Source organism: Austrofundulus limnaeus, unplaced genomic scaffold (genome assembly GCF_001266775.1).
Source record: "Austrofundulus limnaeus strain Quisiro unplaced genomic scaffold, Austrofundulus_limnaeus-1.0 Scaffold213, whole genome shotgun sequence".
Classification (NCBI taxonomy): Eukaryota; Metazoa; Chordata; class Actinopteri; order Cyprinodontiformes; family Rivulidae; genus Austrofundulus; species Austrofundulus limnaeus.
Genome location: NW_013952615.1, coordinates 92668 through 105802, shown reverse-complemented (window position 1 = coordinate 105802; position 13135 = coordinate 92668). Strand labels below are relative to the sequence as shown.

Here is a 13135-nt window from a genome sequence, read left to right as displayed (position 1 = left end):
GGAGTAACATGTCCTGGATATGAGCGGTGGAATGTGTGAGCTGAGAGGAGTTGCTGGAGAAAAGCTGCAGGACTGATAAGTCTGGTGGGTGGGGAGAAAGTGGGATGGATGCAGGGAGTGAAGGAGGAGGGATGAGGGGAGCGCAGTGGTCTCGATCAGATGGGTGGGCAGGGGGTGAAAAAAAAGGAGGAGGGCACAGAAGTTTGACATACTTAAGACAAAGACCAGGACTTGTGAGCTTCAGTCTTTTCTGCACATCACCAGCAAATCCATTGGAAAATTAAGGAAAACAACTGTGAGCAGAAAATACAAGAGCAGAAACTGGAGAGATAAAACCAGGAAACTGCACTAGGGGGAAAAAAAGGTCCACTAAAATAATAAAAACAGTTTGTTGAAGTGACAGTGAGTCTTTAGAGGAGCGAGGGATCTGAAGACGAGGAGCAACAACCTGGAGGAGGAACAGCAAGAGGTCCAAAGGGCCCAGCAGCACAGCGTGAGTAGAAGCATCTCACCGACACTCAGATCACATCCTGACTCCACAGATTCCCTCTGAATGTGAGAAACAGGCTTATTCCAGCCGGCAGCTCCCACATTACACAGCAACACATTCAAAGAACAACAGAGAACTCTATCAGAAGATAAGCCTGGGTGTGCTGGCATCACCGCTACTCTCCACAGTCAAATATAATCACATTCTGAGGTTTTTCAACGCGCAATAAACAAGTTTATACACAGTTTACACACAGTTTACACACAGTTTGTACACAGTTTACACACAGTTTGTACACGCACTGAGGTAGATTTGATTAAAAGTCATCTCCACAACAAATTAAGCTGATTGGAAACCAAAAATTACAAAAAGAAAATAAAAATTTTCTTATTCAAGTTAAATTTTTAGCTCAACATTTGATCAATTCACTAGTTTTCTGTGGGCAAATATTTTCCATGCTGTTGTGATAGTAAAACACTGCCTCACACACATTCATACGTGCTCACAAAAAACATTTCACCTACAAAAGAATCATTGATTAAATCAGCCTGACTGCTTTTAATTTTAATGATTCTTTGTTAAAATGTAATATAAATATCAAAATAACGTATAAAACACTTAAAAAACTGATCTAATGGATTTAATTTAAAAAACATGTCAACTGAATTCAGTAAAGGTATCCTTTACTTTAACTTTACATTGACTTAAAGTCAGTGTAAAGTAAAATGTGTTACCTGTACTCAGTTTAGTTTTTTAATTAAATGCATTATATTTGTTTTTTGAGTGAAGATGCATTAAACTAAAGAAAACAATTTGTCAGTTTATACAAACCAAACAGATTATATTAGGAAAATATTTCACAAAATTATTATTATTATTATTATTATTATTATTATTAAAAAGACGACTCAGTTTGAAGGCTGTGGGAATATTAGCAGAGCTGATAGACAAATATATCTCTTTAAAAAACAGTTTATGTTCGCAATTTGTCAAAACTCCTGGTGATACTAATATTCTGACATGGATAATGTTTGTATTTTACAGCCAGTGCCAATATTTAGAAATCAGAGCTGATCGATCTATTTTAACAGATGGATTTTCTTAGTAAGCTTTAATTTACAGAATTTACAATAACTTGCACACACAAGTGTATATTGTATATCTATAAAAATAGAAGAATTCTCACTTCAAAAGTCTGCTGCAGCTTCTTTTTCCTGCTTGGACAAGTTTTAATTAATTTACGTTTAAACACAAACACTTAGCGCATCTCTATTTTAAACAATAAACTAAAACTAAAAATACTGACCCAAGTTGCCATGTTGTCTCTAACAGAAGGCATCAGGTGCTGTCATTTGTTTTCCCTCCTATTTTTGTGCCGTTACTCAGCTGCTCTCTGCCTCTGGTGACCTCTGAGAGGTGAGGATATCCTGCAGCAGAAACAGCTGCTCATCACTCTGTCCAAACCCACGATGACCAACAACTGAAAGAGCCTTGGGTCAAACCGGAGCCGACTGGCATCAGATTCAGACAAGAAACTTGTTGCTGAACTTGCAGAAATCTAATTTCTTTACCTCGTTTGTTTCATGATATCAAGAAATTTTCAATTAACATGAGAAAATAAAATGTGATTTTGTAGTAAATGTGGAAAATTACAGGATTTGTACGCCACGCTGCTGCTAACCATGCAAAACAAACTGTCAGACTTTGATGCTACACAAGCTACAAAGAGTATTTACGGTCCCTCCCCTCCTTTCTTCTTCACTTATCAGTGGGCTGATAATCTTCACCTCACAGAAAGCATCACACAGGGCGGCCATTTCCTTCCAGATAAAACATCTATCCCCTTTCATCAACCAAAAGTTAATATTCATTGAATAGTTGAGCTTACTTCATTTTATTGGCTTATTTTTTTTTATAAATTTACGCCCCCAACTCATCAACCATCACAGTGCTCACATAAATTAGCTGACTCAGCATGGCCTCCACAGATAATCCACCTTAAAGTGCCTGTGACGTCAATTTTTTTTAAACACATGGATGCTTTTTTAGAAAGAGGACATTGATAAAATATTGCAAAATAAATTTCATGTCGCTGAGGTGAACGTTTGTTGAGATATTTGCCTGTGAAGTAACAGGAAGTGATGTCAAAGGGGAATGTTTGCACGTGAACATTGATAATATGGCTGACAACCCAGCCTGTAGAGAATAATCTGATGTTTCTTTAGATTATCTCGAGTCACTATCAGAGATGACGAAGTGTCAGAGTTCAAATAATATTGTTTCAATAAACAAAGACCAGAGAGTTTTATTTGTTAAAGAATTCCCCTTTGATGTCACTTCCTGTTTCACTTTGGCTGAGCCAAGTTCGAAAGAAAATATGCCAGTTATGTGACAAAATAGGTTAAATCATGTGTATTATTCCATTTTTCTTAAATATAAAGATGCTTTCTTTGACTTTTTGTGTTTGAAGAATATGCATGTCACAGGCACTTTAACAAAGACAAAAAGGTTCAGACTCAGTCAGCTCTATAGATACTAAGGCTGGGTGATATTTTAATAACGACATACTGGGATATACACGTGTTCAGCATTGATATAATATCTATAATTTCACTGGTTATGCTAACGGTTCATAACTTTCAGATAAAAAAAGGCTAGGACTTCTCGGCTAAACAACACAAAGCCAAGAATCACCTTCAAAATAAAAGCTTCAAGCTGCTCATTGACAACAAATGCTTGCTAAAATATATACTTCTCACGCTTTATTTTGAAATGTGTATACTGGGGTGTCTTTCTCCCTCTTGGTGGCACATTCTAGTGATAGAGTGCTAACTTGGTCCACCATCGCAGGGTTTCCCCTAAATGTGGTTCCACTCTGGTCCGGTCCGGTCCGGTCCGACCTCCGCAGCCGTTATAATCAATGAGAGTATTTAAACCGGCTCCGCACAGCGGCAGTGAGCGAACAGTGATCCCCCAAAATTAGATTTGATCCTATTTTTTCTGGAGCTGCTCTGGAGTCATTCTACAAAGATGACGTTGCACCAACAGGAAAAGGAACAAGCACAACATCCGTATTTTCAAAATAATTCACCAAAGGCAGACTCCTTTTGTCACTAATCCCAGCTGTATTAATAAATATATGGATATATTTCTGTGCAAATGATGTCCAAATGTGTTGTTCTGTTTGGGAAGCAGATGGCAACATGTAGTGTGTCATATGTACACACATGATACACAGGGATTTTATTTTGAAATCAGAAGTTTCAGAAAGACAACAGTGATGTAGTTTCCACAGAATTAATTAATTTGCTCTGACTTCCACATTTATCACTGGATGTTTCCCTCCACACAGTTCACCATGAGTGTGAGCGGGACCCTAGACAAGGGCGCGCACCATCAGACCCTGGACCTGTCTGAGGAGCTGCCGCCTCACCTCCACCACCACTCCAACCACCAGCAGCAGCAGCTTCATCTTCATCACTCCAACTCTCTGGCCTCCACCGCGGCCGTGGGCGGAGGCCGGGAAACGCCGTCACGCGTGGTCATACCCCCGCCTTATTCTGCGGCTGAGAGCGGGGGTGGGGGCAGCGAGGCCCCCCTGGAGCTGCGGGGCTCGCTGGACTGCTGGGCCTGCTCGGTGTTGGTGACGGCCCAGAACCTGGTGATCGCCGCCATCAACGCCTGCCTCGCCGGCCTGGTGTTCGGCACCATCCTGACGCCGGCCACCGTCATGGTCGTGTTCGGCTTTCTTTGTCACTCTACGGTAAGAAGCGAGGATTGTGGAGTTTGTTTTAATCATTTACAGCGGGTAAAATAAGTATTGAACACGTCACCATTTTTCTCAAGTGATCCATACATACAAAGAAATCAAACCATAAATGTCCAGAAATGAAGTTATTTGTAATAATGTGGAATGGCACAGGGAAAAAGTATTGAACACATGAAGAAAGGGAGGTGTAAAAAGGCATGGAAAGCCAAGACACCAGCTGAACTCTCTCAGTAATTAGAAAGCAAGCCTGCCCCTTGTCAGTGCAAGTTAATATCAGCTGGTTCAGTCCCAAATGATGGCCAGGTATCACACAAGAACCATCTGATGATGGGTAAAAGTAAAGAGCTCTCTCAAGACCTTCACAACCTTATTGTTGCAAAGCATAATGATGGCATCGGTTACAGAAGAATGTCTAAACTTCTGAAGGTTCCAGTGAGCACTGTTGGGGCCATAATTCAGAAGTGGAAAGAACATTATTTCACCATAAACCGACCACGACCAGGTGCTCCTCACAAGATTTCTGACAGAGGAGTGAAAAGAATTATCAGAAGAGTTGTCCAAGAGCCAAGGACCACTTGTGGAGAGCTTCAGAAAGACCTGGAATTAGCAGGTACGTTTGTTTCAAAGAAAACAATAAGTAATGCACTGAACCACCATGACCTGTATGCACGCTCACCACGCAAGACTCCACTGCTGAAGAAACAGCATGTTGAAGCTCCTTTAAAGTTTGCTGCACAACATTTAAACAAGCCTGTGTAATACTGGGAGAATATAGTCTGGTCAGATGAGACCAACATTGAACTGTTTGGATGCCAGAATACACATCATGTTTGGAGGTCAAATGGCACTGCACATCAGCCCAAAAACACCATACCAACAGTGAAGTTTGGAGGTGGGAACATCATGGTGTGGGGCTGTTTTTCAGCATATGGTACTGGGAAACTTCAAATAATTGAAGGAAGGATGAGTGGAAAAATGTACAGAGACATTCTTGATAAAAATCTGCTTCCATCTACCAGGATGATGAAGATGAAACGTGGCTGGACATTTCAGCAAGACAATGAGCCCAAACACAAAGTCAAGGAAACTCTCAGTTGGTTTCAGAGAAAGAAACTAAAGCTGCTGGAATGGCCCAGCCAATCACCTGACCTGAATCCAACAGAAAATCTATGGAAAGAACTAAAGATCAGAGTTCATTGAAGAGGTCCACGAAACCTTCAAGATTTGAAGACTGTTTGTGTGGAAGAATGGGCCAAAATCACACCTGAGCAATGCATGCCACTAGTTTCTCCATACAGGAGGCGTCTTGAAGCTGTCATTGACAACAAAGGCTTTTGTACAAAGTATTAGATAAATTTCAGTGAGTGTGTTCAATACTTTTTCCCTGTGCCATTCCACATTATTACAAATAACTTCATTTCTGGACATTTATGGTTTGATTTCTTTGTATGTATGGATCACTTGGGTTGTTACCGACATCTGGTGAAAATTTCATGTCATTAGCACCTCTAGTAATATATTTACTGAGAAAAATGGTGACGTGTTCAATACTTGTTTTACCCGCTGTATCCCCTCTCACCTTCAGAGTCGAGCAATAAAAACATAAAGGAAAAAGCAGGAAGACGACCACCTCCATCGTTCTTATGAAGCATCTAGAAGACCTAATCTCATAACTTTGATCCGGCAGTTAGTGCTCGGGGCTTAGGGTGGAGTTAGGCTCTGTGTCTGATGAGAGATTTTATAATCAGAAGTTCAGGAGATGGTTATCTGGAGGGGCCAAGCAGTCAGGAGCTGAAAGAAACAGACACTTTGCTGCACAAACGCTTGTTGGCCTCTTGAAGATTTGAAAGATTTCTGATGAAAAACATGATTAGAAGCAACGCCTCCATGAAGGTGATGAATATCTGCCTGGCCTGTTCTTTAGTTAGTTTTTAGTTATTACAAATCAGAGTTTTGACTACATTTCGGTGGTGTTCCTGCAGGTCGACGACCTCTTTAATGACCACCAAGATTCTCTCTGTTCTCTCATGAAAACACGTCATGTGACAGCAGCTTAGAGGGGATTAACCAGGCTCTGACGTGCTAAAGGAGGAGCAAGAGAGCAGGATGCTTTGAAAATTAGGGAATAAAAATGAGTGCTAAGGATTTTAAACTTAAATGTCAACACTTTCAGATATTTTACATACTTGTTCAGATATAAATACAATAAAAAGTACCTCTTTAAAAAGAAGTAAAAGGTAAAATCTTATCTTAAAGGCATCCATCCAGTTCAAATCAAATCAGGTTCTCTATCCAAAACCAGTTTACAAGCTGTCAAACAGAGTTGAGTAAAACAAGTCAATTTCAAAACTATCAAATTTGATGTATTTGTAATTACAGTAATTATAAAACACCGAAGGTTAAGTTCAACCAGGGACGTCAAATTCGTTTTTACCAAGGGCTGGTTGTAATTAACTTCAGTGTTTCATGTTTAGCTTCGACTCAACATCACATTCCTTGTCTCGTTGCTACAACTGAACGCAGCTAATAAACAATAACTGAGCTCTACCTGGTTTTTCCTGCATAGAAACAGTGTCCTCATAAAAACAATGAAAAGTAATACATGTACGGCTGGCTAAAAGTGAAATAAATAATACAGAAATACTATTATTATTCGCTGTTGAGTTGCATCAAGTCTAGAATTCTGAACTTTCCCACTTTCCCACAGGGAATTCCCATCCATAATCAACATGCATTATGGGAGATGTAGTTTATGGTCAATGCTGGCTTTAAAGCAGCTTATTTTGAGACATTAAAGGGGACGTATTCTGCAAAATCCACATTTTTAGCTGTTAAATACATTTTGTTGTGCACTTGGCGTCTCTAGGAGGCAGAAAAGTTTAGTTTGGTTCTAGGACATTTATCCCCCACCAACAGCTAGTACTGTCAATCAAGAGTTTCAGCCCATGTCCAGGGGGTAAGTGTCCTAGGGGGGTAAATGTCTGGGGAGTAAGTGTCCTGATACCATTAAATTTAGTCTCTCCTGGTGTGACAAAGATATCTTTATATTCTGTTTGGGTCAGATTTTTTAGCCCGTTCAGTCTTCTCTACTTTCTGTGACATTTTCTGAACTATTAGTCAAATTATCTGGTTTAAAATTGACAAATAAGCTCTGGACAACAATTTTCTTGTCTTAATTCTCCTCTGGTTCTGGCTCTGGGTCAGACTCTGGTTCTGGCTCTGGGTCAGACTCTGGTTCTGGCTCTGGGTCAGACTCTGGTTCTGGCTCTGGGTCAGACTAGCTCCAACATGTAAGGCTGGATGGACAAGTTTTCTGTTGATGACGTCTTTCAATAAAATTGTAAATAAAACGTTTCTGAATGATAGGAAATGTGAAACCCCTCTCTCGAACTGGAGTGGACCGGTCTGGAAGCCGGAGGGGAGGGGGGCGGGGCTTGAAGCGCCTTAAAGGAACAGTAACAAAACCAGCTGCTTTGAGACACAGCAGAAAAGTTACACAAAGTTACAATAAGGAGGAATGCAGACCAAAGTATTGTAGTTCCACTTTATAAAGACCCCAACTGAAGGATTTAAATGTGAAAAGGAAGGATTGTCTACTTTAATGCAGGGATATTCAAATAAATTGCTCAGCGGGGCATAGTTACTCAAAGCCAACAGCTCAGGGCAAGACAAGTATCATCCTTCACATTTTAAATTTGTTTATTTTGTTCCATTGATGTATTTTTTTCACATTAAATTAAGATTGAGGTCTTGCGGCCCACGGGCCTTGGGTTTGACAGCTCTAAACTCTACTTCCTTCTCTTTGCTCGTGGACTCAGACCATCCCTCAGTCTGATAAGGATGATTCAGGCCATCTGTTCTTCTCCCACATTCAGATCCTGATCTGTTCACCTCCGCTCCCACTCCCTCCATTAACGCTCAACAAGTGGTCCCAGCTCGTACTGCTCAGTCAGCACAGCTGGTAATCATACAGTGGTGTCTACCAGGGTAATTCAGTTTATTTGGTAAACAGAAGTCTCAGTGGATGCTAATGTGTATCAGTGAGTGTTTTATTTCTGTCCTCACCTCACAAACATGCCACACAGGATGCGTCACCTCCTGCTTTTATCTGCTCCCTCGCTCGCTCCAACAAACACATCAGGAGCTGTTTTAATGTCTGAAACAAAAGTCTGTCTTTAATGAGTAAAATAGTTAACATACCACTTTTCACATCCTTCCTCTCCGCAGGTCCGCCCCCACGGCACCACGCCCTACTGCTCGGACCTGCTCACAGACGGCGGCTGCGTGGCCCTGCTGGTGGTGGGGTTCCTCCTGGTCACCCCCCTGCTGGTCCTGGCGCTGGCCGCGTACTGCCGCCTGGCCCGCCACCTGCAGCTGGGCCTGTGCTTCATCCCGTACAGCCGGGCCGTGTACAAGAACCTGCCGGCCACCCAGCACCGCGGCCTGGGCACCGGCTGCTGCGGCGGGAGGGACGGAGGCGACTACGGCGGGAAGGGGAAGGTCTGGGTGTGAGGCAGGAGGTGGGGCGGGGGGACCGTTAGTTAAAACTTATAAAAAGGGAAGATGAACAAACAGGAAGTAAATAAAACATCTAAAGGCTCAATCCCATTTCACACATTCCCTCTACAGTTTGTGACTTGAGAGGACCAGAAGCTGGAAGTTGAAGCCGTTTAAAACGAGCGCCCCCTGGTGGCTGCTTGCTAGCTATTAAGTCCCGCCCCTTTATATAAACTTACTGGATATTTGCCTCAATAAAAAATAAAAATACACTCAGATTGTTTTCAACTGTTGGTTTTTGTTGATTCTTAGTTCTCACCTTGCTGCTGTTCAAACGTGTATTTTTATGAACATTGAGGACTGTCATATTTTATAATTTCATACTTTCCTTATGCTATTCTGTTCTTGTTTTCAAACTAGTTTTGGTTTTCTTTTCTCATATATGTAGATTGTTCAAGTTTAAGTTGTTTTTAATAAGGGTCAGATCTTCTTTCTGCACCCTTTTCATTTAATAATTGATTTACTTTGTTTTTATGAATGAAATAAATGACTAAATATACAAATATTAAGGGTTCACCCCAAACCTTGTGTTTGTATGTTCTGACTCCAACGCAATCCAACATGACAGAGCACAAACCGACAATCTGGAGCCAGTTTTGAACAACGGGGGATGGCAGAAACATTTTGTTCATCTCTGTTAATGTCAATATGCAGCCCTGTGTGTTTCATGTAGCATCATTTATCCCTAACAAGGAAAATAAATAAAGAAAAGGCAGCCTGGACTCTCCCTTAAGATTTCTTAGTGTAACACCCATGAAAATGTTTATCATTTGTATGCATTGAATTTAATTAGTTTCAACCTTCTTCAGAAAAAAAAAACCAAAAAATAAATAAATCACATTAAGAAACTATGCAATAACCCAGATTTTTAATCCTAGCTTATGTTGGGTGACTTTTGTCCTCTCAAATAAGGTTCAGAGCATCTAATCAGTTCTTTAAAGTAGAACAAGAAGCATCTTGAAGGCAATGACTTTGTAAAATTAATTGTTTTTTACTTAGTTCCGGAGCTGCTTACATAAAAACGTGTTGCATTAACAGATTCTGGCTTCTTTAAGGGGTACCCCAATTTATAACAGGACTCTTAACCCCTCAGCATGACTTCATTAAAGGCTAAAGGATGCTGGGAACACTGGGAAATGGGATTCGAGCAAAGAAAAACAACAACCTGGATATCTGTCTGAGAAGAAAATAAAATCAAGATTCCTCTGTTGCTTTCCTAATAATTATATTTACTATTACTGTAACTTCTTCTGTTTTCATTCACAACAAAACGTTAAGCAGCAGACATAAAAAACAAGGTGAATCCCACAAAGTTCAAATAAATAAATATTATATAAATTAACTGAACTAAACTGCAGATTCAGAACAAAAATATTTGCTTGATTTAAGGCAAAAGGCAAAACTCAACAAGTAAAAAACAATAAAAACTGGACTCACAGCCGACTGTAACTTTCCTGAACAAATCACAGGAAAAAGGAAATCTGAAAATAGCACCAAGTGATGACACAAACCATATTTGTCTCTCATCACGTTTATATGATCATGAAAAACACTGATGCGTCAGATTTAAGTTGATGCTTGTCTTTGTGAAAGTTTCATTGTTTCTTTTTGTATAAATAAAGTTTTAGAAGTTTGAAATTATTTGTTTCGTTTTAAAGAGTTCTGATAAAAGTTTGATACTAGATTAAAAAAAAAAGGTTCATTCAGGGGTTGGGGTGTCCTTACAGACGTGTGTGTGTGTGTGTGTGTGTGTGTGTGTGTGTGTGTGTGTGTGTGTGTGTGTGTGTGTGTGTGTGTGTNGTGTGTGTGTGTGTGTGTGTGTGTGTGTGTGTGTGTGTGTGTGTGTAAAAACATTTCCTGTTTCTCTTACCAGAACAATCTGATTGTAACAGCTAAACAATGCTTATGGAAAAAAATCCACTCTGACACATTATTACATATAAATTCATCATGTCATCATGTCTTTGTCTATAATCTGAGATGAAATCACGAGCTAAACATCACCTGCAGTGAGCTTCACAGTGTGACTTCTGTCGCCCTCAAGTGGACAAAATAACAGAAAAACAACGTTTATATAAAACGAGTTTAAAAAAATTAATGTCTTAAAGGCACAGCTTTATTTTTAAGATTTCAAGCCCTATTCCTGAATGCAGCATTTTGTTTACTCTGTGATTTTTAAACATTTTTTCACAACTTTGCATTGAATACATTAACAGTTTAAATATTTTTATATTTAAAAGAAAAACAAAAACATGAAAAATAATTTATTGTGCTGATTACAGTCCAATCCGTACATCAAACAAATAAACAACCAATATACTTAAGTGTTATAACTGCATTTAAGGGAATTTTTTTAAACTTTTTACATTTTACACATAGCTTAGAAAAACTACTCTTTATAATATATATAAACCTAACATTAGAACGCTGCAGTGAACTCTGCAGCACTGATTTATTGACCAAGTCTCTGGCGCCATCTACTGGACAATGACGGGAACTAAGTGGTATCGATCCGAAGCTCAGTAAATACAGAATCAGCGTCCCTGAAATGAATCCGATACCTAAACTTTTAAAGGCAGCAACACGAATGCAGGAACAGCTAGAACATAATAAATAAAAACATTCAAGTCTAAACATTAAAAAAAATCTTTTGGACATTTTTATAACGTTAAAATGAAGCTAATCTAGCTTTTTGAGTTTGAGGCTATATATTTTGCTCAAACTACTCAGACAGTAAGTTTATCAAATATTTACGTTTTAAAACTAAAATCAGTTTGGATAACGGGACATTTGGACATACATTATTCACTGTGATGAATGTGTTTATAATCCAACTTGTTAGCAGACTCACCTTCCACGATGAGGCCAACAACAGCATGATGTCAGGAAAAAGGTTATTAATTGATAAAAAAAAAACTGTTTTTCACATAGGTTTGATAAATACACTATATAGTTGATGAAAACAAAGTTAAACTTTGCTGTTCGTATAATAAAAATGACATTGTCAGGCTAAAAGTCTAATTAAAAGCCTAAAACACACCTGTGCGTCAAGGAGCCGGTGTTGTGCCAGAAAATGTTCCCCCATTCATTGAAGAGCTTTTCAAAAACGGAATGACTTTAACTGACTTCCTGTTTAAGGTTCTGTTTTATTTAAAGAATATATTATTAGGTAATCGTGGCTACCAGCAATTACTTTTATTTATGATTAAAGTTTGTAATTTTAGAAACGAGAAAAATCAAACAAACTGATTTAAGATATAGATGTAAATATTTTAATTTTTTTGTATAATAATTAAAGCAAGAAAATTCACATTATATTAATTCTAGTCCTGTTCAATGGTCACACTTGAAAAAGATTTACCTGGTTGAATAACCAAGATTAAAAAACAAATATTAGTGGCTAAGTTTTAGCCTCTGGATGGTTTCAAATCAAAATTTTATAAAAACAAACATTAGTCATCACGTCCCCTTTAGCCCCAAAATAACAGAATAATCACCGCCTGATTAAAAAACAAAAGTATTTAGTTATCATAAATGAACTTGTGTGTTGGAAAAAAATGTGCAAATAAATATTAAAATCATTGAGACCCTGCTGTCCAGAATTACAACATTGCCCCTAGCTGCAACGGAGACCGCCCCACAGAACTACAGAACCAAAGAAAAACTGCTGATCTGTGTCCAAACCAGGAAGAAAAACACAACCAAGTTTATAAATCTGTGGCTTAAAGCAGGAAAACTCTGATATTTCAAGGGTCAGGTCAGCCACATCCAGTAGTGTCAAAACTAATAAGCTTTTTACTCAAAAGTATTAAAGTACTGGTTTTAAAACTACTTAAAGTATAAAAGTAATGCAAAGGAAAATAAAAGAAATTAAGTACAAAAGCCTTACCTCTCCCTAAAATACTTTTCTAAAGGCCACATTGACGACAATCTTATTCTTAATCTTATTAAAATGATAAAATCTGGGATGAAACCTCCTGTTTCAGCTACATATTTCCATGTCATGCCACACAGAATGATATGTTTATACGTCTCATCCAACCACAGTCAAATTCACTTTATTCAGAAGGCCTGATTTTTTAAATGTAGACAAGCTGGAATGAAAAATAAATGAAAAACTAAAAAAAATTCATCTGAAAAATAATTACTGCAGTAAATAACCAAAATTTTTACTCAAATAGATTAAAGTGTTTGTACTTTGTTCTGGTCCATGTTGTGTTCTCTGATCATTTTTTTTCAAAGTTTTTTTAAAATTATTTTTAACATAAATCACAAACAAAGAACAAACTAACAAAAAACACCCCCCACCCCACCTATAC

General features: G+C 38.7%; 1 protein-coding gene and 1 long non-coding RNA gene across 9 annotated transcripts in view; one reads left to right on the top strand and one right to left on the bottom strand.

Moving 5' to 3' along the window:
* The window catches only part of LOC106525124 (uncharacterized), a 17891-nt gene extending 9276 nt beyond the window's left edge, over positions 1–8615 (bottom strand). For 3 of the 8 annotated variants that reach the window (XR_001311071.1, XR_001311076.1, XR_001311070.1), the window contains exons 1-2: positions 8523–8615; positions 8325–8415 (exon numbers count right to left, since the gene is read on the bottom strand). This is a non-coding gene — a long non-coding RNA (uncharacterized LOC106525124). Of the gene's footprint in view, positions 1–1894; positions 1918–4166; positions 4249–5838; positions 6051–8153; positions 8239–8324; positions 8416–8522 lie in introns of those variants that run through there. The other 5 variants (XR_001311074.1, XR_001311077.1, XR_001311072.1 and 2 more) reach the window with 5 other exon arrangements.
* Positions 173–9044, top strand: tmem88b (transmembrane protein 88 b). Its single transcript, XM_014019249.1, has 3 exons — positions 173–493; positions 3843–4253; positions 8487–9044. The coding sequence occupies exons 2-3, from the start codon at positions 3849–3851 to the stop codon at positions 8769–8771; spliced, it is 690 nt and encodes a 229-aa protein (XP_013874703.1). The 5' UTR covers positions 173–493; positions 3843–3848; the 3' UTR covers positions 8772–9044.
* Positions 9045–13135: the final 4091 nt, after the last annotated feature.

Coding starts and splice junctions, on each gene's coding strand:
- tmem88b (XM_014019249.1), top strand. CDS start 3,849: ATGAGTGTGAGCGGGACCCTAGACAAGGGCGCGCACCATCAGACCCTG. Junction 4,254..8,486: donor GCTTTCTTTGTCACTCTACG/GTAAGAAGCGAG, acceptor TCCTCTCCGCAG/GTCCGCCCCCACGGCACCAC.